At 43.4% G+C, this 26,025-nt stretch overlaps 1 protein-coding gene across 1 annotated transcript in view; it reads left to right on the top strand.

Annotated features, from left to right (window-relative positions):
* LOC137268757 (collagen alpha-2(I) chain-like) overlaps nucleotides 1–26,025 on the top strand; it is a 46,125-nt gene that overhangs the window by 9,404 nt on the left and 10,696 nt on the right. Inside the window, exon 2 of the mRNA XM_067803337.1 lies at nucleotides 24,984–25,103. Within this exon, the coding sequence (XP_067659438.1) occupies nucleotides 25,041–25,103 (63 nt within the window). The 5' untranslated portion in view covers nucleotides 24,984–25,040. The remainder of the gene's footprint in view (nucleotides 1–24,983; nucleotides 25,104–26,025) is intronic.

Below are 26,025 nucleotides of genomic sequence, written 5' to 3'. Positions count from 1 at the left end.
CGCCGAGAAGTTGGATAGATTACTAGAGTGTATGAAGGGTGATGCACTTCGATATATTTGCAGATTGCCAACACAAATCCGAGACGATTATGCAGCCCTATTACAGCAAATGGAGAGCATGTTCTGATCAAAACAAATTCCAACAGCAGCCCGCAAATGCCTTTTTGAGGTGAGACAACAAGGAGAATCGGCCGATGAATTCGCAGGAGAGGTCCGAAGGCTGACATTAAGGGCATATCCAAAAGTTGACCTCGAATTTCAGGATGAACTAGCAGCGGAAGCATTCCTAAAGGGATATAGGAACTCCAGAGTGGCTTACGAGGCAATGAATCGTCAACCAAGAAACCTGGAAGCTGCCCTCGACATAGTGATTCAACTGGAACACAACTACAAGGCCATCTTGGGGTGTGATCGAACAACACCGCATTTAGGTTCAAGACGTATCAGTTTTGCCGAGACTGATGAAGTTCTAGGGAATGAAGAGAGCTTTGCTGCAAAATATACTAGTTCCAGTGAATCCTCTAGCACAGAGCCTCTAACATCTGAAATAGAGAAACTCCGAAAAGTGTTGGAGGGGATAATGAAACAGCAGGACAAACAGGACAAACACGAGCAACCAACTAAACGAGGCTGTTTTTCCTGTGGAGAAGAGGGCCACTTTAAATCTCAATGCCCTTAGAGAAGCAGATCTCCAAGTCCTGGAGGGTACAAAACTCCAAGTCCGAAAAAGCAAATACTTAAAGTGGGAAGACCCTCATCCAGGAGAGCTCTGATAGTGCCACTTGAAATTGAAGGTACAACAATAGATGCTATAGTTGACACAGGTGCAGAAGTTATAGTGCTGTCAAAAAAAGCAGCGGATGATCTGGGCATTGACTACAAGGACAACAAGATTATGGAAGTTTGGAATGCTGAGGAGGACAAGCCAATGATAGTACATGACAACATCTGGTGGTAAGAGTGTCACCTGGCCGCTCATTGTAGCACCAATACATGATAACGTCCTCCTAGGACTGCACTTCCTCACCGAGATCAGTGGCATGGTTTTGGCCAGACAGGGTGACATTCTTGTTGACGGCACCCTGGTATGTGGAAGAGACATGCAGAGTGCTAAAGTGAATGTGTCAAGAGTGGTATTGGACCAAGGTATTGGAAAAGTTGTAGTCCTGGATCCGTCCTCATTGAAATCAGGAGTGCAATCTGGTTCAGTCTTTGTAGAAATGAAGGAAAAGATACCAGTCCTTGTGAGAAAAAAAGATGGATCAGCACGCTAGTGTATTGATTATCGCAAGTAAATGCGGTTTCATCCAAAAATCTGCGTCCTTTGCCAAATATAGAAGACTGTCTGGATGCATTATCGGGGCCCAAATGGCTTAGCACATTGGACCTGCAAAGTGGATATCACAAGATAGGGATTGCCAAGGAGGACCAAAATAGAACAGCTTTCATTACCAAATTTGGTCTCTTTGAATACACAAGAATGCCTTTTGGGTTATCAGGTGCTCCAGGAACGTTCCAATGAGCAATGGACTTGGTTCTTCAAGGCTTACAGTGGGACATCCTTCTCATATATCAAGATGATATTATCATCGCCAGCAATTCAACTGACGAGCATCTCAAACACCTCCGATTTCATCAGCATGGCCTGGAACTCAAGTCAAGGAAATGCAGTTTGTTTCAAACAAGAGTTCTCTTCTTGGGGTATATTGTGAGCCAGAAGGGTATTGAAACAAACCCGGATCTGACAGAAACAGTTCAATCCTGGCCAGTGCCAAAGAATGTGAAAGAGATTCAATTGTTTTTAGGAATCACAAATTATTATCGGCGGTTCACAGTATGCTGATATACCTGCCCCCCTGTATCATCTTCTCAAGAAGGGCGAAAGTTTTGTCTGGAACCAGAGCCATGAAGACAGTTTCCAAGAGCTGAAAAAAGTGCTGATATCACCACCAGTTCTTGGTTTCCCAGTGAGAGAAGGTCTCATGATCCTTGACACAGATGCTTCAAACACAGCAATTGGAGCAGTTCTGTCCCAGCTCCAGAATGGTCAGGAGAGAGTACTGAGCTATGCAAGTCAACACCTTGACCCAGCCCAGCAGCGTTACTGTGTAACTCGGAGGGAACTGTTGGCCGTGGTTACTTTTATCAGCACCTTTTAGGAAAGCAGTTCGTGTTGCAGACTGATCAAGGATCACTGGCATGGCTGTTAAATTCAAAGAGCCACAAGGACAACTAGCAAGATGGCTAGAAGAACTTGCCTAGTAACAGTTTGTGATCCAACATCGGAAGGGTACACTGCCCCTGCGAAACTCAGTTCATGAGTTCATGAAGTCTTCATGAAGAGTTCATGAAGTGTTCATCAACTTTCGCTTAAATCTTCATGAACTTATTTCATGAAGACACACTTCATGAAGACTTCGTCAACTTCATGAAGTAATTTCACACTTCATGAAGTTTTGTTACTTCATGAAGACATATTTCATGAAGAGTTCTTCAACTTCATGAAGTTATTTCACACTTAATGAAGTTTTGTTACTTCATGAATACATATTACATGAAGACTTCTTCAACTTCATGAAGTTATTTCACACTTCATGAAGTTTTGTTACTTCATGAATACATATTACATGAAGACTTCTTCAAGTTCATGAAGTTATTTCACACTTCATGAAGTTATATGTTACTTCATGAATTTTTTGTTCATGAAGTAAGTCTAGTCTTATTCACTACAAATTTCCAGAGTAAACTACATTAAAAAGAAAATACAGAATAAATATTACAAGCTACAATACTTTTATTCATGTTACATAAGTTGTTATGTAAATGATTACAGATGAGGCATAAACATACTTTCCACATGTTTAATTAAGTTTAAATTATCTGTAAATCATATCTCTCGTGGCATTACTAGTGTTTGTCTAGTAATTTTTGTTGTTGTTTCATAATTTATACAACAATGCATGAAAGAACGCTAAACGATTCTGTGCCTAACAGGAGTTGTTTTAGTAACATAGGGACAGTTCAAGTTAAAACTTACCTTCCTAAAATAGCTGTGTAACCAGTTGGTACTGTGGAAGTTTTTCTACTTGTCTTCCTTATTCATATTTACTCCATAAAGTAAAGTTTTCCTGTCAAAATCGTCTCATTTCTTTGAATTTCTCCCGTGATTGCTCACGATCGGACATGCATGCAGATACTTTACTATCGCAAGAACGTCTTCCGCAAAGTTCATAACGAAACATAGCAAAAACATAAAACTGTCAAAAACATTAACAGTCGACTCGGTACTAGAAATAAAAGAAATGTGGAAAAATAGTTTGATATCGCCATGCTTCTGACAGCTGTCATATCCCGGAAGTTGATCTTTTCGTTGAAAACATTCAATGCTCTCGATTTTAGAACACATTCCACTGTCACTCCCTGTCCAGCACGATATGACCCTAAAACTACGTCAGTTTAGACTAATGAAATAAAATTTATGACCAGGGACATGTGCATTATAAACTATTCTTCCAAGTTATGATCGACAACGGAACGTGAACTCAGAACGTGTTTTTACGGGATCCCCGCCGTTGACAATAATACATGTATATTGACAAGTTCTAATTTCGATATTGATACCTAAATATTGTAATTCTGGCCATTATTTGTTCATAAGATGAGAAATTATACACTGTCGGTATGATGGAGTAACTTTCGCACCAAAACTGCCCCGCCCTTCGTTCTTCCGAAATCTATTGCGACTTTAAGAACAGATAACAATAATCATATGTCTTATTTTATTTATAGACACGATTTATTCCTGATCTAAGCTTTATATTTACACTTAATTTTTCTTTTCTATCAAAAAATGTCTTTACTTCAAACTTGCAACATTCGATACGGAAAGACGCGACCGTTTCCTGGCGTGACGCCATTGCTGCTGTCTTCGAGCGCGAGCGCGAGAGCGAGGCAGAAGGCGCCAAATGCAACAGCCAACAGACAACGATTCAGGCGATGAATATCACTAATGAATTTGCGATTCGCGCATTTCGTCGATAATGCAACGATGGATATGTCAAGAACTGACTCAAGATAAAGGAATCGACTAGAATAACTGCCTATGGATGCATCCCAAGGTGATTTCCATGAGCGGTACGTAAATAACAACAATTTTGAAATTATTTTGAGTGCCAGAATATGCATAAACAAACATTGGTGAAGGGATAAGCAACTCTCTTTGAGGAGAATGACAGAAACATTTTTTAAACATATAGCAGTGTATCAAGTGTTGTTTTTACACAGTGTATGTCTCTTAGTCTCAGAAGGAAAATCAGTAATGTGTACGGAATGATAATGTGAACTTTGTGTACGATGGGACTTACACAGGGGCATGTAACGCTGGTGACATCAATCTGAGCACATGCAGATGGTGTCAGAGTTCAAGGTGCTAGTTTGGTGCTAAGTTTTTTTGGCTTAGATTATAAACAACAAAATAAATTCAAATAAAAAGGGAGATAATCGCTATAGGCACTTTCAGGGATGTTTCAATTTCTCTCTGTCGTTTTTATATTCAGTTTTGGAATAATTACCGATTGTAAATTAAAAGTGAATGTGCCACAATGCTTAGTCATCTATTTGAGTTGGAAATAGGCTCAGTTACATGAAGATACGTTTTTCTATTTTGTGATGTGCTGATTATTTTAAGTGTTGGGAAATGCAGATATTTCAGAATATATTTGATTATGAATGTAGACTAGTGATTTAGAAGCCAGTTTTGTTACTTGATATGCACTCTTTGTATTAAAAAAATAATTTAAGGTCATCAGTGTAAAATTAAATTATTAAATTATTTAAAATAGTTTAATTAATCAGGTGAAAAATTATCTGAAACAAGTTCTATATACTTAACATTTTGAGCAATTTTTTTTTTTTAAAACAACAAAGTTTCAGTATTTGCTTTAGACTCTTTGAAATGGAAAGACTATGATTAAATGTTGTTGGTTGCAATGTTTTTCAGATTTCCACTGGGCGATTCTGAGGAAATGGGGGCGATTCTGCAAATGTTGGAACACAAAGATGAAGTTCTCCTCGATGATTATATTCCTGAGCCAAAGTGTTCACTCTTCGCACTGAAGACTTGGGTTTGATTCGTAACATGAGTACAATGTATGTAGCCCTTCTCTTGGGTTCCTTGTCGTGATATTGCTGGAACTCAACTCACTCAGTCACTAACCATTCTTAAAACAATGTGGGCATCTTCAGTGATGTTACCACTGCTCTTCCTGAAGGTTCTTCCATCCTGTGTCTTCTGAGATTAATTGTGATGCCCCATGTACAACTTTCAGGTAGATGATTAAAGGCCCTGTTGTAAATTCTCTGTTGGTTGTGACTCTCATTGTCTACTTAAAAAACATATAGTCTGAAGGGATTACACTTTCTGAAATTGTATATTACAATCTACTGCATGAAATGGTGTTCCTAATGAGTTCATTTTCCTGGATACAGACTGATTGACCTCCGAGCTGTAGTAAAGATAGAACAAGTATATATAGATGACAGCTTCTTTAATTCTAGAGCACAATGTTTGGATACAGGTTCTTGTGTTGTTTTTAAATAATTAATCAGAATTTTCTGCTGAAGATTTGAATAAAAAGGAAATCCCATCAAAATCTAGTTTTCTGTTTGTGTCCTCTATGCTGCTTGATATTTAATTTATGTTACATCTATTGGTGATGAATTTATATGTTGCCTGCCAGCTTGCATAGCATGGTCAGATTATGTGACTTGTGTTGCAGAAAAAGGCAGAAAAAGCTCTTCAGGAAGTCTTCATGAACAGTTCAGGGGGTCTTCATGAACTCTTCAGGAAGTATCTTCATGAACTCTTCATGAAGTATCTTCATGAATTCTTCATGAACTCTTCAGGAAGTATATTCATGAATTCTTCATGAACTCTTCATGAAGTATCTTCATGAACTCTTCATGAAGTATCTTCATGAACTCTTCATGAAGTAGATGTCTCATTTAATGTTCATGAATTCTTCATGAAGTTTTCATGAACTCTTCATGAAGAATTCATGATCTTTTCGCAAGGGAGCACACTCCAATGCAAATGCAATGTCCAGAATTCCTGAGGAAAAGGAATGTGACTGCTACCAAGCTGGAGCAGATCCACAGATGTTGCCATGCGGAGGATGTATGCATTGTACTCGACTCAGCCAAGAATGGAAAATGTTTGAAGAAGATGTGGATGACTTGCTACCTCTGACAATCAGGCAATTTAGAACTCAAACCAGCGACGAAGCAACAAGCCCCCCAAGTTTACCATGGCTTAGTGGATACACTGCTGACGAGCTCTTGAACAAGCAACAAGAGGACAAAGTAATCGCAGAACTTTGCAGCTGGGTCACAAACTCTGCCCCAGCCGACAGGGAAAGTGTGTTTGGTAAAGCACCAGTATTGAGGCATTACTGGAATTGTCAACGTCAACTAGTCATCAAAGACAATCTCCTCTTCTACAAATGGGAGGAAGATGTAGAACCAAAACTCCTTTTCATCGTGCCAGACTCTCTAAAAGGGGACCTACTCAAACTCTGTCATGAAAGCCCCTTTGCTGGACACCCAGGTGTCAGAAGAACAAAAGACATCCTTTGTCAAAAGTTCTACTGGCACGAGATGAGTAAGGACATAGCAACATTCGTCACAAAATGTTCGCAGTGTGCCCGAATGAAGAAGTCCACACATTCCAATAAAGTGGGACTGCAGAGATATGTTGCTGGTTTTCCCCTTGATAGATTGCAAATGGATGTCACTGGACCATTTCCTCTTTCTGCAAGAGGAAATAAATACATCCTGGTCATTGTTGACCAATTCTCAAAGTGGACTGAAGCTTTTCGTATGCCAGATCAAACTGTGGAGACAACAGCACGCATCTTCGTAAATGACTTTGTGACAAGATTCGGCGTTCCACTGGAATTCCATACCGATCAAGGAAGGAATTTTGATAGTCACTTAATGCAAGGACTTAGCAACATCCTCAGGCTGACAAAAATACAGAACAACTCCTTACCATCCGGCTTCTAACGGGTTAGTAAAGAGATTCAACCGTACACTCTTACAGATGATAAGGTGCTATGTGAACAAATCACAGGACAACTGGGACGAACATCTAAGTCTGCTGACAGGTGCCTATAGGGTAACACCTCATTCAAGCACGGGACTATCGCCAAACCACTTGATATTTGGCAGAGAAGTCAGACAACCAGCAGAGGCATTTCTGGGTATCAGCCATACTGAAAACATTGGCCAAGTGGAACCATTACAGTATGTGGAAAAGTTGAGACTCTCCATGGACAAGTGCCACACTGAAGCCAGGGAGCACCTAGGGACTTCAGCTTTGACAATGAAGAAACTACATGATCTTCATTGTAACTTCAAATCATATGGAGTTGGAGACCTTGTGTACATCCAGTGATCCGTTTGAAAGCCTGCCATTCGGACTGCATCTCCATGGCATTGGCTAGGAAGCGGCACCAAATTATTGGAAATGAAGGTCAGCGTTTGACAACACTTGAGGAAGAAGATTCGAAGAATGGAGAGAACCTACAAGGCGAAGACATGGCCACCTCACCGAGGATACAGAGTCCAGGTGCAGGAAGACAACCCAACACTACACGGAAGCCAACATCAAGGACACAGAGTCCTGTTGTTCAGTATTCACCAGGCCAATCGCATACAGGGGTCACAACCAGAACAGGGCGCACGACGTGCCCACCACGTCGTCTCGACTTATGAAGTGACTAGTGAACATGGACTTGAGACATTCAGTACATTCTAACTGATGAATTGCTTAAAGGCACTTTTCTTTATTTTTTTTAAAAGGGGGGGTGATGTAATATGTATAGGTGAAACTTCTCACACGCCCAAACCAAGGCAAGAGCCTCTTTTTCAGTTTGTGAGTACCTGTGTTCCACATCACTGAGCGAACGACTTGCATATGAGATGATCTGCCATATTGGCAACCCATGGAATTCCTTGCTAGATTTTCTGGATTTCATGCTGATATATTTCAGGCACAGCATTTATCCCAAATAGCAGCTGCTTGTACCTATACAGGCCACAATGAGTCACAAAAGTAGTAATGTCCCGGGATGTCAGGATGCAACTCCAGCTGATGGAAGCCCCACTTCAGATCTAACTTTGAGAAGACCCTACTTTCACTCATGTCCTGTAACACTTCATCTATTGTGGGTATAGGATGCCTTTCTTGCAAGATAGCTTCGTTAGCATAGCCTTGTAAAAGTTATATCACCTGAGGCTTTTGGTATGATGACAACAGGATTTACCTATGAAATTTTATAGTTTGCCAAGTCAGAGGAATACCTCAGGATATTTGTTGAGGCACTCAGGAAACGCTGATGAAGAACACACTGAATTGATATTAAGTCCAATCTTCAGAGTGCCAAGCTTCATAGCTGTTTCTTTGCTGAGGAGCGGTTCTGCTGAACCATCAATCACAGTGAACGTGGCATCTGTCCTGTCATCCCTAGCTACCGCCTCTGTAGTGAAAGTGCCTAGTGTTTTTAATGGAGTTCTGAAGGCATATGAAAACAGTTTCTTGCCCCCCTTCTGAGACACACACTTGATGTTCAAATAGTTCCACAAATCACCGTCAATCATATTACTATCACTTCCTCAGTCAACAGTATTGCCAATGTCAACACCAGCCAGAGACACTGGAATGACTTCACTGCTATCTCCAGTCTTCTTCATGCTGTGCACATACTTCTCATACGTAAAGCATAACATTGGCCTTCATTATCACTGGATACGTCTGAATAGTATTTAGAAGCAAAATGGTCAAACCCTTTACACCTTTGACACTGTTCACCTCTTTCTGGGCAAGTAGAATCTCTGCTGTAGTGAACAACTTGTCCACAGTGATGCAGGAGTTGTCAGCTCTAGTAGTATAGGGAATGACAGTCCGAAAACACTTTTCAAAAACCCCTCTAAAAAGCCTCATTTACTAAATGAGGCTTTGGTGGGACCATTAGCTCTTGCTATTATTGCCCCTACTACAAAGCCACGCCATCACGTTTACCGTGACTTGGCAGGCGGTAACACTGTGCCGTACGGTACGATCAATAATTCTTCTCTTACAAACCCCCTACCCGGCCCATCCCTCAAGTAGTACAAGTTAGGTTCGTCGGCTTTCATATCCACTTTATCTATGTTGTAAGTTTTGATCGACCATATAGGATCGGTGGCTCGCTTACGGCTATCGCCCTCGTGTTCCCCCGGTTGGTATAGATACCTAACTAAGGCCCTATCTGGTATCTGTTTCTCCTTTCCACGCAATGGAGCAGACGACTCTGCTAACACTGATTTTAGTTTGATAGCGTCTGCCGGTTTCTTACCAGTGAGCCGGGTTACTTCATGGTTGATTGCCGACACCACCTCGGGTAACCTCGCTACCCATTCGGTCGATCGTTTTCCAGTGGTTGTCATTTCCCTAGCATATTGATGACCGAACAAGCGCTCAGCCAAAGTCCTATTAAATCTCTCAACTATAGCTTGGCTGCGATGGGCTCCGGCCGTGCCACGTCTGACCTTCGTATCGTGTTTGGCTAGCAGTTGTGAAACGGCACCCATGAACTCCCGTCCGGGATCAACTTGCAGCTCTGTTGGCCAAGTCAGCGGGCTGCGTTTGTATATGCGTTCTAATCCTTTGGCTACTTTGGCCGAATCTTTCGTGGTCAAGGGTTCGGCTTCCTTGTAACGACTGGCTACGTCCACTACGGTTAAGGCATACTTGTACCTCTTATCATGAGGTAGGAACAGTAGGTCTGCCTGGTGAATGCTATTAGGTATGTTAATTCCGAAACTCCTTCTAGGTACGTAGCGTGGCGCCGGCAAATAGATCTGCCACAGGGCTTGTTTTTCAAGCCACGCTTTGGCTTTCTCTGGTGATACTCGTGCCATTTTAGATAGCTTATCTACTGCGCTAGCTCCTTTCCAATATCCACGCGGGCTGTAATAAATAGCCTCAAATTTTTTCATGTCCATACGCGTATGTGTTTATACCATCAATAGCTATCCAACGTTTCGTGTCCATAGGCGATAGGGACGTCTTGTTTATAGTCAGTCCGTATATCTTATGTCCATCACTTCTAAGCGTGTTCATCTTATGCCTAAAGGTACGGGTCTTGAACAGGGCCTCCTTGAATCTGGCGTGTTTGATGTGTTGTTTCACCACATACTTCTTAACCCCTTTAGCTTTTCGGATCTCACTATTGTCGGCTTTCAATATGGAGTACATCTTAGGTCTCAAACCTATATACTCAGCTATTGGCGTGCCAGCACACTCGTCCTTCATCTTACCTAGGACCTTTTTATTTACCGTGCTGTGCATGGTATGGGTCTTAGGATAGTCGCTGGTGTCGTATAAATCGATGTGTTTTTTCATATCCTCGTATACATCCTCGGTTCGAATCTCCATCAGCAGGGAATCCGTGTCAGTGTACAGCACTTCGCACCTGTCGCCGTACTGTTTCTTAAGCTCGTTGTAGTAAAAGTCGTACATCAGGTGTTTGGATAAATCGAGGATACTCATCCCAACGTAAACAGGTCGGTTGAATTTTATGTGGCTTTTCTTCATGTGTATGGCAACTAGGTCGTCTGTGAATATTTTATTACGGTTGAATGCCGGACTGGCTATCAATTTCCTGAGCTTGTCTTCCTCATTAGATCTAACCAGTTTCACGGTTACGCGTTTCCTCAGGTTTTCCATAGTCTTACCAAACACCGAGTTGTTCATGAGCTTGTAGAGATTTTTCTCAAAATCACTGGTGGCTTTTTTTCGTAGGTCTGTGTTCATTCTGATGTAGGGCTCCATCCATGGGCTCTGGTCGAACATGAGCACCCTGTGTATTTTGGTCAACCTCATACCCAATGACAGGTACAGCTGTAGGTTGCGATAGTGAACTATGTACTTGGTCTTATTCATTAAGTTAGGCACGAGTTTCTCAACGTCCGCCACACGACCACCTGACAAGTTATGTTGGTACTCAGACATCCAGTCTGGGTTAACCCTCATACGTTCGGGTGCAAGGGGATAGCTGTTGTGTGATGCGTGTAATGCCTTGGGATACTCTAAGTCAACTTCGAGGATATAACCTTTGTTCGAATCTGGTGCAATGCTCATAACATCAACGTGGGGTACCCATTCGAATCCCCCTGTAGGTAGATACTGGCTCATGGCCCAGCCGTACAGGTTATTTGCGTCGAGGTAGAGAATGTGATTGGTTGGTTTGTTAGGATCGTAACCTTTCACGTATTGATTATTTGCTTTCGCATATCGTTTGGATGCCATGGAAATCCCACCTCGCAAGCCTTTCTCAATGAATAGGTGCATGTCGTAATCTGTGAGTAATTCCAAATTAACTCCGGTCTTTCTAAGCAAGGCGTCCCACGACAGACCTGGGCTGGTGTAATACCATGCGGGGTCGAGTTTATACTGCTTTAAACATGTTTGCCGAAACGTCTCGAACACGTCGGCTAACAGCAGTACATCTGTCCTCAAGTACAGGTCATGATAATCGCCAAGGTTCTTACAACCTAGTTTATTCCATACGTTAATCGCGTGCGAGTAATCGTCTCGTGAGACTGACGCCTCATTCAGCTTGCTATAAAAGCAGTCGATAGGAGGTAGTCTGGTCTCTGTGAACTTAGCCCAGCTATCCATGTACTCATATGGGTATACGCCCTTCCTCATGAGCAGGTGTCTAGTCTCGGCGTCTGTGTATCGATCGGTGATAGGGAAGGTATTGTTGGCCTTGACCAGACTGTCGAGTGACGACAGGAGGAATTGAAACGAGTCAATGAATCTAAGTCCGTTTAAGCTGAAGGAGATGTATCTCTCCATGTTGTTTGGGATGCACGATATATTACCATCGATTTTCGCGATGGCCTGCATGATCAAGTGAGAGTCGTATCCTCTCAAGTTGTGAAAGACAACGGGGATGTTTATTGTCTTAGGATTGATTTTAAGCTTGAGGTTGCACGCGTTGTGAGCGGCGCCTCTATACTTACCAGTTATGTGGCAGTGATCTCTCACCGAATCACCGTTAAGTGGCGAGTCGCACACGTGACAGTTAGTGCTACTGGCGTGAGCTATCTTGTCGGCTCTGGTCATACGCATGGGAGCGATTCTATACAATGCATTCCTAATAATTTTTTCTTCCTCCTGCAAGCACTTTAGAAACCTTTCAGCCGCGTCAGGACCCCTATACACTACCGGAGCTTTCGTTTCCCCGTCACAACGGACGACAATGTATCCAAACGAACAGGCTTTATGCTCTTGTGTTTTTTGTGTGAAACTCCCACTAGTGGATGATTCCCCAACCACTAAGGCTTCGAAGTCGGCGTATATTATATAAGGCACAGACATTTGGTTCTTGTGATTGTCGAATTTTAGGATATTTTCACCTTCCTTAGGCATGTCGACTCGTATGGCCGTCTGCCCAACACCTTGGCAATCCTCCAGGTGGGATTCTAATAAATCAGCCCGACTGAAACAGTGTAGGCATCGTACACAAAAGTGTTTTTCCCCATCGTGTTTCGACTGGTCGTGTAACAACCGGCTGAGATGTTTTATCCACGTGTAGTGATACTTTTCACCTTTTTGAATCATGAATAAATTAATAACTTGACAATCCTTCACCGGGCTGACCCTGTGTATTATTGTTGTATTACCTTCGTGGCCAAAAACATTTATAGCCAGATTATTCTGTTTTTCTACTTTAGTAATCTGGGTTATTGGGGTTGGTTCATCTATACCATCCCAGTTGAGCCCATCATCCTGTGGATAATTAGAAGGCCTGTTCGGATTAGTGACAGCTGGAAATATGGCTGACCTGAGAGATAACCTCAGGCAATCGTTTCCTCTATTCTTAACGTTTACTATGGCTTGTTTGTTCTTATAGTAGGGAGGCAAGTCTAGGTATGACCCACCTCTGAACGGCACGTATTTAGCTATGTCTAGATAGACGTTATCGATTTTATCTACAACCCACCCGGACCCCATGTGCGTGTAGCGTTCTAGGTATTCTCGTATCTGCTGAAAACTTGTATCGATTGATGCGTCAATGGTCTCTGCATGTGTGACGACCTCTTGTTTACCTCGGAAGTAAGGTTGAAAATACTCAGTGGTACTCCCAACCTGCTTATCGAGCGACATTTTCACTGTGATCTGAAACTTGATACTTCCTAGATTATTTAGTTCCTGGTTGACCTTATCAGCTATCAGAGGCTTGATATCTGTAATATCTATGTTTCTATCAACACGCATGCGCCAACCTCTCAAATAATTGCCTACGGCGTGCTCAGTGCGCACGAACTGTAGGTCAATAGCTCTATTCTGTCGTAATAATTCTAAAAGCTGTGGTTTTCTCATACGAGAATACCCGCCTAAACCCAAATCGTGTGCCTCGGTTTTCAGTTGTTTTATAGTGGGACGTGCTACGGGGGTATGTGATAACAATGCGGTTAACCCGGCTTTCCCCAATTTTGAATAACCCGTGTATCCAAGCTGTTTCGCTTGAGCTTTTAACTGTTTTACCGTAGGAGGGACTTCTAAACCTAGTAATCTCAACAATGCTGGCTTCCGCATTCTAGAATACCCGATAACACCTCTCTGTTTTGCGACCCTCTTGAGCTCGCGCACAGTAGTCATTGTGTTTACACCTAAGAGAACTAATGTCTAATTGGTTCACAGTAAGGGGAGGTAACTCCTCCACTCTTGATAAAAAATATTTTAATCACTTATTAACCAAACTCGGTTTGTTGGCCACAATTCTCGTAAGTCTTCCAACAGCTTGTGTGAATCTATGTAGGCATCGATCAGTGTTTGGTTATTTGATAACAATTCGATTAACCCGGCTCTCCCCAGGTTTGAATAACGCCGGCATCCAAGCTGTTTTGCTATAGCTTTTAATTGTTTTACCGTAAGATAGGCTTCCATATTCAAGACATGTTTACACCTAAGAGAACCAATCTCTAATTGGATTTTATCTTGAGCAGTCGCCTACGTTCTTTTATGTAGTCTTTTTTATTCTCATATATAAGTTGATGTCTGACTACGTTCGCTCCGTGAGCTTTACATAAACAGTAGTGTCCTTTAACCCCGATACCACACACAGAACACGTGTAGTTAGGACTTCCCATATGGAAACAACAGAACCCCTGATTCCTGCATTTCCTACCACAGGCCTCGGTCTTCCCCATAAGTATATATTCACATCGGTATGGAGCGGGTCTCATGTTTACTTATATAAGTATTTTAGTTTAATTGCTTAGCAACCAACGCAGTAGCTGCTATACCCAACACTATGAAGCCCAGTTCACGATTCATTTGTCCCTTGGATGGTGTGTAGTACTGAGCGAGTGTGGGTTTATTGAGCGGTTCCAATTGTTTACCAGTTAGTAGATAGTATTCTTTCATTGCTTCATCAACATCGTTGAATGTTTGAACGGCATGGTTTTCACGCGTGAGTTGTTCGTTAATAAAATCAATCCTCTGGAGGCGTTTTTTAGCGTACTCGGCCTGTGCTCTTTGTAATTTCTCAGTAGCGAGATCGTGTCGCTTCCTTTCTTCCTGTATTTCAGCCGCGTGATCATCTCGTAGTTTCGAGAAGAGGAAATTACTCCCGGAAAATGCCAGGGCATTCACTAACGCCCCACCAACCATCATAGCTATCGTGGCCATCCCTATATTTATTTCATTATATTATCAGGTATTATTCCTTGTTTTACTAGGATGTCTTTTGTGGCCATCGCCATACCAAGGTTCATTATGAGCATACCCATATCCTGCAGGTTGAAATCTAGCTTGATAGTTGGTTGTTTAAGTACCATTTTAGTCAACCGAGCGTACCCTACTGCTAAACTGGCTACCACTGTGGCGTGGTATGCGTCGTTGACGAACGTTTTCCCCTCAGACATTATGTATATGATATAAAATATTTTAAATTATAACATGATATGCGGGTCTACCATGGGGGATACCCCCATACCCCCACTGTTCTCACTGTTGGGTTGTGGCTCACTGTGGGAGGTGTATAACCATGTTATAACCACGGCAGCAGTTACACCTACAGCCAACAACAGTCGGGTTGGGTTGGTCACTTTATGTTGGTTACACCACCGTTTTTTACCGGCAGCTACTCTCTTAGGATTCTTCTGTCTGGTTACTGTTGGAGGTACCTCCACTGAAGGGGTCTCCTCCACTGGGGTTTCCACCGTCACTGGTTCCGTCACCTCGGACATCTATACTATTATTATTATTCTTTCTCTCAAATTGACAATGTTTTGCCGTGATAATAGCCGCCGTCACTGGAGCCAACAACATACCATATTTGTGGTACAGCCCGCAGCTGATAGAGCTCACGGCGTGTTCGATAAAAGGGTCTTTATCTAGGTCTTCCCATAGGTAAAGTCGGCGCTCTGGTGGAATGGGAAGGAAGTGTGATACAATACCGGTGTATATCTGGGTCATAGCCGATCCTATTGTCTTTGTCATTTCTGCTCCGAGCCGGGCCTCGTATCTAGCGTACAGCTTATCGATTTCTTCGGCTGACATTTTGTTAATTTTATCTGGAGTGTAGTCTCCAAAGTAATGTTTGGCTTTGCCGCCAACAGCCAACGCCACCAGTTTCTCTCGCTTGGGGGAATCCCCAGTTGGGGAACCCTCCACAGACAATTGTTCGAGCAATTCCTCACACTCCATCTTATAATATAACAAGTAAGATTTAGTTTTAACTATATAATACCCGATGCAGACAAAACACAGAGAAATGAAAGTTAAGTTGCACACGACAAATACTTCAAATATCATAGCTATGCTTAGCATTTGCTTAGCTTTGCTTAGCTTTGCTTAGCTTTGCTTAGCAAACTATATATGCTACTGGTTGGTCGGTCTTTAGAACGAGCTTAGCGTGTTTAGTTTCAGCGAGCTGTTTCTTTACCCGTTCCCGTTCTAATTTACTCATCACATCGTTCTCTCTCAAACACTCCTCGAACGAATCCCTGTCCTTGCAGTGAAATAAGGCCACCCATCGCGTCTGCTCCCTGAGGTCTTTCAACACCGAGTTGAACTTCTGCGTTAGCACCCAGACGCTGTGATTTGCATGCCGGCCGGAGAAGGCCAGGTACGATAGCATGTCTCTCTTTTTTGTTATCTCGCGATTAGCGCTGCAGTCGTCCAGTATAAACAGCGTCGGTTCCCCTTTAAATTTCTCGTGAAGAGCTTTCAACCAGTCCTTCAGGCGTGTTCCAGGGTCGATTTTGTGTACGCCCGGGTCCGTCATCACCCAAGGTCGCGCGTATGTTTTATTCATGCCCAGAGTAGGGCACATGATAACGATGTTATCGAACACATCCTTGTAGTAACCCTCCAACATATCCAACACGAAAACGGTCTTCCCACAGCCAGTCTGCCCGCATATGATAGCGCAGTGTGGGTCAGTGGGTAGGTGGGGGAGACCCCCACTAGTAGATGGCTTGCACGAATCTCCCATTGTCTATATTAAGTTGCGCGTCCATAATAACGTACAGATATAATTTCAACTTACCAGCGGTTTGAGCCTTCTTAGTAATCTGGATAGTTATCCCTTCGCTACCGTTATCTATACGGCGCCCGCTGCCATGCAGTTTATCATCATCCGTGGATCGCATGTCCAACCATAGGGCATACTTGGTGGTCAGGTATTCACCGATCTGCACGGAGCCGAGGTCCAGGTCCTTTGTTATGTAGTCCCCCACTGGTAGCTTTTTTATCTCATCCCACTGCTGGTGTGGTCTCATACCATGACTGAACAGCTGGTTGGGCACGCCCTCGATGGTCACTTCCACCTTTTCAATCTCGGGGTTGAAAAACTTCTCGCTGTCCCTCCGGAATGGATCGTAATCCTCCACGGGGACGACCAGGATACCTTTCATCGATCGCGCCGGCACGTTCAGGTTGATATTCCACACAGTGTCGCTCTTATCTCGCATGACTGATCTATGCCTCAGTACGCGATCGTACAGGATAGCCATCTTCCCAGAGTACTGGCTTCGAACCTGCCTGGCCAGCTCCGGGCTAGTGACCATGTCGAACTCCAGAGAGATGTTGTCTATGGTATAACTGGCCTCATCACCGTTCGGCGTACGCACTACTTTGCTATAGTCGTTAAACGTGAGCTCGTATTCGAGCCTATCACCCAGCGCGGCCTGGTAAAACGGCGCGTGTCCCGTGAGCAACTCGAAGTCGAGCGGCACGCAGAATCGATTCCCGTATGCTAGAGCGATAGCCTTTTCACCGTCCGATAGCTTGTCTTGCTGGTCTGTCGTGAAGACGTACCCTATACGCGCTCGGGTTGATTTACTGATACCCTGGTACACATCATTGACTCGTTCTCTCTCGCTTTTCCAGAGATCCTTGTAGCAGTGAAACACGTCGCTGTCGTCGATGCTCAGTACCTCGTTACCGCTGATCTTGACGGTCGTTTTCTTGATGATAGCTCGACCCACGTTCCGCACTAGCTCGCGTTTGTCGTTGTCGGAGGTCAACGTGATATTGAACGCCAGTCGAACAGTGCCTGGTACAATGAGGTCATTCTCACCAAGGTTTGGAAATCTAACCAGCAGAGTTTGATTCTGGTCTATCTTGCTGGGGTTGTTGGTGATGGTCACCGACTGTCGCACGGCTCTGGCACCTAATGGCTCTCTCAATTTTCTGAAAGGATCTAATTTTCTACCGTACATTGTTATATAAATGAAATATATTTTTAATACTAATGGATGAAGACATACCTATGGATGATATGTGGGACGATAGTGCCCAGGCATTCGATGATGAGCAGGAGACCTCATTTACTAGTTTGCCATTGAGCCAACAACTTTTAGAAACAACGGTAAATGATTATTACGAAAGTTTAAAAAACGATAAAAACTACGTTGAACCCCAGGGTCGATACCATAAGGATTTTTTTATTGATACAAAGGGTGTTCTACGTCTTAAGTCTGCCCCAAAGGTTGACCTCTTTAACAAGATCACTAAAAAACCACTGGCCTTGTCAACTCTAGCCAGCCGCAATGGTGGTGCTGAATTTATCCGTGAACATCTAAACATGCGTGATTACGGTGGTGCAATACCTAAGACCGTTAAAGAAGATCTGCAAGCTACCAGATCCCACCTCACCACTATAGATGAAATGACGCCAGAGCGTGCTACAGAAGCCTCGGACAGCATAGAAAAACTGTTGAGCACCTACTGGGACAAACCGTTACCGGGATTTGACTTTCCGGTAAGGGAACTGCGCGGCTTAGATGAAGCCGTGAAACGCGTGCGTGGAGAACTCGTGAACAACATGGGGAAACTGAACGAAATCGACGAGCACATCGCTAGGGAAAAAACCAAACTCACCGAAACTGACGACGATGATATGAAGCGTCGCATCAATGAACGAATACGTGATTTAGAAGACGAGAAACGTACACGATTGGAAGCCGCTTCCTCGAATCGTGAACATCTTCGATCCCAGATCAGTCGTATTCGGGAAACAATCGATAGAATACTGAATGAAGATACAACTTTAGCCAACAGGATTCGGATATTGTTCCGGGAGCAAGGGATCACCATCGCCAGCATTCTGACTGCATTGGGTTTCATCATATCAACCTTGGTGGTGTCACTGGTGGGGGGTGCCCCTGTTGGGTCTACAGGAGGCGGTGGAACTCCAGGCGGTGGTGGTGGTGTTAAAGACTGGATCAAAAAACTCGGGGAAGGCCTAGCTAAACTGGCTGGTAAAGCCGCCGAAGCCCTTCCCGGCATACTGGGTAGCATCGTCTCGTGGTTGTTGAGCGCTCTGTCTAAAACTACCATGTGGCTCAGTCAAAACCTGTGGGCAGCCATCGTCGCCGTGGCGGGTCTGGTGTACGTAGCGGCTAAGAAATCTTTAACCAAATAAGTCCCAAAGTTACCCCACCAACCACTAGGGCCGTTTTATTATCAATATGCTGCTGAGCCTGAATATGAGAGTGTGTGGGGGGTACCCCCACATGAACTTTAGGCTCCGGTGGTGGCGCCACTATACCCTTTTCACGTGGTTGGATGTGTGGGATATAGGTGGTGTTAATATCGGGGTTGATACCCAACTTTTGATCCTTCGTGGCTATGACTATTTCGTTGTTATAACCCACCACTTTTTTTACTCTCAGTTGCATATCACTCGGAGCCATGTACAACCCCACGCCGAACACGTAGTCGACTTTCGACCTGGCGTATTCTAACACGTTTTGGTAGCGTTCGATAGCCCGCGGGAGATCAACTGGAGAATTGATAGCATCCTCAACGTTGGCAACGAATTGTGTCTGAGCGTCGTAAGCAGTTCCCTTACCGATGATGTTGGAACGCGTCATCGACTGCGCACCCAACAGCGCCCACACGTACGTTCGAATCGAGTCGTTCAACCTGACTACCCCGGCACGAGTGAATCCTTTCGACGTGTCCAGCATGAACATTTTCCACCCGTCTGTGTTTGACTGCTCCACTTTCTGGATTGTGAAACCAACACCACCTTTTTTAAAGTCCATACGATCATCCCTCCATTCATTACTCGACAAAGCAAAGTCCTGCCTAAGTATACCTAGTGCCAGTAAATCATCACTGGCATCTTTCACTGGTTTTGGTCCAGATTTGTTAGGTTTAGGAACAAGATCAGCTAATGCATGGGAAAAACGTTCCGTACTAAACATTTTTCGTTGCATAAATTTTATTAGTATATGTTTGTCAAATGCCTTTGGCGAGAGCCCATGAGCGTAAGGAATACCCAACCCGTGGTTCAGCCCCGGCAAACGCCAATCCGTCTTCGGGTTTATTTCGAATTCGTTACAAATACGTTCGTAGGCCCGTCTATCGTACGGGTTGTTTGTTGCGTCCCACGCTTTGTCCTGTGGGAGGGGGGCGCTGATCTCTTTAAGGATACGTCTGACCTGGTAGTACACGTGGAACTTGAACACAGACTGACTCAGCGGCCCACGCCGAGTGTCGGTCAATGTCACACCACACCCCGTTGTAGCGCACCACACGGCAAAGTTGAATTGGTTCTGCCAGAACTGCATAGGGTTGTTGAACCAAGCGTGGACTACCTCAATGTTAGTCACCGAAAGCTTATACTTATCAGGCATATCTATAAACTTGGCATTGAAATACAACCCAGGAGCAACCACGATCTTCATGGTGGAGAAATCTACGTCCAGTTTAGGGTACAACACACCAGGGGAATACATTTTAAAACTATTATATAATAAATATATATGTAATATGTACATAACACTTCCTGGAATAACGAGCGGTGAGGCCGTTCAGCTGACGCACGCGATCGATAACACGTCAGGTCAACTCGAAGTCGCACTCTGCGATATCACCTACCTACCGCAATGGACTAACATTAATATCAGCAACAATAAGCTGTTCGTCAGTGGAACTCGCAGCCAGATAACTGACGGCTACTACAGCGTGTGCTCTCTAAACGACGAGGTCTTCAAACCCCTGGGAGCCGAACTCAAGATGAACGACTCAAACGGCACAGTGGTGTTAATCAACAACGGAAGAACCTCATTGAGGCTAGGCCGACCATTAGCGAGGATACTCGGTATGTCTCCTGACGAGATAAAACCAACAACAACCGTCACAGGCACGAAGTTACCCGACCTAGTACCGTACCGAGAGCTATACATTCATCTCGGTCAGGTGAGCACAACGTATAACATTCAAGGAGGCCACCCTTCCACTATACTGAGAGCAGTGCCGGTGAAAACTGAGAAATTCAACGACGGTAGAACCGAGTCATTTTCACCACGGCAGTATAAGAGATTAACCCAGGGCAACATACCTGAACTGACAATATCGGTGTTAGATATAAATCATAATCCTGTAAATATAGGATACCTCAGCTTAACGCTTCACGTAACATGACCAGCGCACAAGGGCCTGGAGTGAAAAAATGCGCCAATATCGGGATCTCCGACCTCGGAGACACGCGCGGTTTCGACGCTCCCGGAGTAGATGGTAAATCGTACGCCTTGCAACTGAAAAACAACATTTACAAACGCGTTGAAATCCCCTCCGGTGGAGCCCTAAGTGATATGATAGATACCACAGGAGCAACAGCCAACACTAAGTACGCCCTCGTCAACACCGGTGATGACAACTGGAGAATATACCCATCATTCGGAGGTAAACTGTTCGACTTAGACGATGTTGAGAGCACTACCGTCGTCAAAAACAAACCATATATGCTCGTCTTCACCGAAGATGACAAGTGGGTGTTGTTACCCGATAACAAATGGTTTCTCAATATTAGACTCGTCTCCCCTTACGTGTTCACGGATAACAAAGACAACCACCTAAACAAAGTCGTGAACAATGGAACCCTGCTCGTGGCTTACGTCCCAACTCAGAGGCGTAGCATAGTCGTCAGCCCAGTCAACACTATAGCAGCCCACATGCTATCGAGTAAACCAGCCATACAAAACGTGAAATTGCAGTTGGTGTCTGAATTCGAAGGCGTGGTCAAGATACTAGAGAGTCTACCGGCAAACTCAACACTGTTCATCAAAGTCTACCTAGGGGAACCATCGGGGAATGATGTTGAGATCGTGAAGGGGATCAAACTCGGGTGGGTGAAACGACACCAGTTTCAAGTTTGCAACGTTTACGTGCGGGTGGGTGTCGACTCCAAGACCAGTCTGCAGGGGGTCAACGTGATCGTAGAAAATAAGATATCACTAATTAATATCTTCCTGCCTTACAATATACACTTCATGGGTATAAAGTTAACCCCTGAATTATTATCAGAAAACCAGTTGGAAATTATATCATAATAGTATAATAATGACTAATCATCATCCCAACACTACACTTAACGACCTGGGAGATACAGAGGGATTCGATCAGCCTGGTGAGGAAGATGAATTATACATCCTACACTTCAAAGACAACATGTACAGACCGGTGCCGTTACCAGATTTTAAAAAACCTAAATGGCTGATCAACTTAACACCCACCTCACCTTATATCACAATAGACGAAAATAATTGGATCACTAAGATTAGGAACAACGGTATCTGGGCTGGGGATTTCATTCCGGAGAGGGGATTAGCACCCAGACAATCTGATGGTTACGACAAAAATGGGTTATCAACTTACTACGAAAATGAATTAACATTTAGTAATCCTGAAATAATAACCCCCCCTTTCACACTCATCATAGAAGTCTTCCTTAAGTATTCATTCGATAGAGACCCCCGAATAGCACACCAAATTTTACCCGGGGTGTCAATACGCTGGGATTACAGAGACAAATATTGTCGTATTATTATACAACAGGATACCACGGGTCCTATAAACCACTTAATAAACCCCAGTGAGGTTTTTATTAGCATAGGATATTTTATTAGCCTCTCACCTATTGCCCTGACTAGTAGTATAGAACTTATAGGCTTCAAATACATTGATAGATTTTTAACTGAACCCCAATTAAAATATCTTTCAAAATATATATTATAGGATGGGTCTGTACCCAGTCGTAGAGGAAGTAGCTAAAACGTTAGAAACCGTAGATGGGTTCCGCTTGAGGCAGTTATGTGATGTGAAACGTCAACTAGAACAAGACCGTGACACGCGGAAAGCACTATGTAAAAAATATAATAGAGCTTTCAATATCGTGGATGGGGCTGACACTACCCTTATGGCAACCAGCATGGGACTAGGGGCGGCAGGCGTTGGGTTGTTAACCACCATCGTGGCTGCACCTATAGTGCTAGGTATTGAAATAACGGCTGGGGTGGCAGGGTTGGTAGGGTTGGCGCTTAAGTTAGTATCACGCAGGCTTAATCGTAAGGCATTGAAACACGACGAGATCAGGGTTCTGGCCGAAGCAAAACTCAACACAGTGAGTGAGCGAATTTCCACGGCACTCTCTGACAGTAAGATCTCAGAAGAGGAGTTTAGTTCAATCCTCTCTGAACTCAAAAAATATAACGGAATGAAACAAGATATTCGATCCAAGTCTCGTAAGTCTGCTATCAGCGAGGACGAGAAAAAAAAGTACATAGCACAGGGAATACAAAAAGCCCAGCAAGCCTTTATTATGAACACCAAAGAGATCGTAGGCGGTTCACATTAAACTGTTTCATTGATATAAACATAACATAACCGTAAGCGAGCCACCGATCCTATATGGTCAGTCAAAACTTACAACAAATTATTGATCGTACCGTACGGCACAGTGTTACCGCCTGCCAAGTCACGGTAAACGTGATGGCGTAGCTTTGTAGTAGGGGCAATAATAGCAAGAGCTAAGGGTCCCACCAAAGCCTCATTTAGTAAATGAGGCTTTTTAGAGGGGTTTTTTGAAAAGTGTTTTCGGACTGTCATTCCCTATACTACTGCTCTTCTTGTCTGAGGGTTATTCCTGTTGAATGTTTTCTGCTCTCTTATTCTATGGACTCTATCTGACTGACCCCCTATAAAGTTCATATCTTCCATCTGTTCCTCAACAGCTTCAAATGTTGCAGCTATTTTCAAAATTGATTTCAATGAAAGTTCATCTCTTTTTTCCAGAAACTTGTGTCTCAAATGGTCTGACTTGCAATTTTCAACCACCTGATCACGAATCTGGTTTTCAACATCAATGTATTCACAGCCTTCAGATGCCACGAGTAACCTTGTTACACATTGTGACAGTTTCAACGCTCTACTTCATCTTCCTGAAAACATGTTGCTGGTGCATCACATTAGGTTTGACAGTTAAATGATCCTACAAAGCCTTTATTGCTTTGAAATATTCATGAGACGACCCCCGATCTCGCAAAGTCTTAATAACACCTCTAAGTCCAGCTGCACCAACATACCACAGTAGTGCCTGATTATTTGCTTTTCCTTCCTCTACAAATAATGCTTTACTGTCAGCTTATGACTCAAACTCTTCTGTCCAAGCTTTCCAATGGATACTCACTGTGCTCCCATCACCAGAGAGGTTAAATGGCAGCATCGCACAAACATTGCTAAATTCAGCCATTTCCAAGATTTGTCACTGAACAAAGTTGCTATTTACCCTTTTTCGGCTTCCTTATGAGTTTGCTATCCTCGTCGCCAATGTTATTTTGCAGTATAACATTTCAGTTACTACTGCCGACTTGAAATCAGACGACACAACAGTTTTTGTGCCACATGCTCCAATTATTACATCCCAGCATTATTACAAAACATCTATTTGGATACGGAACGAAATATTCGCATCTCACAATGCACGACACGACACTTACGGAAGGGTACACTGTTCCTTTCAGTGGTGTGTTTACAAAGGTATGCAACTGTGGCTGGTTTAGTCTCTGATTGCCTACATCTTGATTGTTGTTATAAGAATGTTTAGTGGAGAAGGAAGATAAGTATATCCAATATGAATACCATTATCTATTTAGATGAAAAGCATTGGCAAATGAACATTCTTCTTTTAGTAGAGATTATTTTTATGAATGACCTAACATGTCAGAATTTATGTCCAGTTTAGCATTATCTTTTGGAAACTGATGCATGTTATGATAGGCAACTGATTACTTGGCTGACATATCCATATTGTGTAGATCGATACTCATGATGTTAATCACTTGATTCTCTGGTCCAGACTCAATTATTTACAGATCGCCATCATATAGCTGGAATATTGCTAAATATGCATACATTTTATGACTTTCTGTTTTGTTTGTTTAATGCTCCCCACCACACTCAGCAATATTCCAGCTATATTGCAGCAGTCTGTAAATAATCGAGTGGAGACCAGACAGTCCAGTGATTTACAATGTGAAGATTGAGCTACATAGTTGGGATGCAATAAGGTGTCAACGAAGAATCAGACTCCTTATCCCATCAGTCTCCTCATTACTTTCTTTTTATGTTTCAGCCCAAATTTTATATTCCAGTTCAACCTCTGAGATATGCCTCACCCTGGAACAAAAACATGATCTTGCTTAGTTTCTTCATCTGTATCTCCATTCCTCTTGGTGCAACCCTACCCACTGGCGTAAGTATTGAGCTGCTGGTATTTTTGTCACCCAACAACACAGAGAGAGTCATCACAGTTTTATCAGTCACCAGTACTTACAGCTGTACTTTACTACACTTATGTCTTATTCCACATGCATTAATGTGACAGTAAGATTTTGGTCTAAGGATCTGATATTAAAGTCTGAAGCAGGACTGAAACATCAACATTGATAGGTTAATTATTGGAGAGGTTAACTTAAGCCACTAAAGGTCCAAAAGAAGTTATTCCATGTCACTGTGATGACTTCGCTGGTGCATGTTGACATGTATTTAGGGATTACTAAAGACACATTTACATTGTTAATGTAGGTGTCATGAAAAAGATGTATTGTGTTGTGTGTAAAACAAAACTCTCATAATAGCTTATGTATGAGAAAGATATTATCAATGACAATTTGGCATGTTCATATTATTTGCATGGTTGAAGCAGTCTGGGTTTGTCTCCCATAGGGGATTCTGGGTCAGAGTAGGCCCCAACAACCTGGGTTTGTCTCCTATAGGGGATTCTGGGTCAGAGTAGGCCCCCAACAACCTGGGTTTGTCTCCCATAGGGGATTCTGGGTCAGAGTAGGCCCCAACAACCTGGGTTTGTCTCCCCTAGGGGATTCTGGGTCAGAGTAGGCCCCAACAACCTGGGTTTGTCTCCCCTAGGGGATTCTGGGTCAGAGTAGGCCCCCAACAACCTGGGTTTGTCTCCCATAGGGGATTCTGGGTCAGAGTAGGCCCCAACAACCTGGGTTTGTCTCCCCTAGGGGATTCTGGGTCAGAGTAGGCCCCAACAACCTGGGTTTGTCTCCAATAGGGGATTCTGGATCAGAGTAGGCCCCAACAACCTGGGTTTGTCTCCCCTAGGGGATTCTGGGTCAGAGTAGGTCCCAACAACCTGGGTTTGTCTCCCA

Source organism: Haliotis asinina, chromosome 16, assembly GCF_037392515.1.
Source record: "Haliotis asinina isolate JCU_RB_2024 chromosome 16, JCU_Hal_asi_v2, whole genome shotgun sequence".
Taxonomy (NCBI): Eukaryota; Metazoa; Mollusca; class Gastropoda; order Lepetellida; family Haliotidae; genus Haliotis; species Haliotis asinina.
This window is presented reverse-complemented; position numbering and strand designations above follow the sequence as displayed.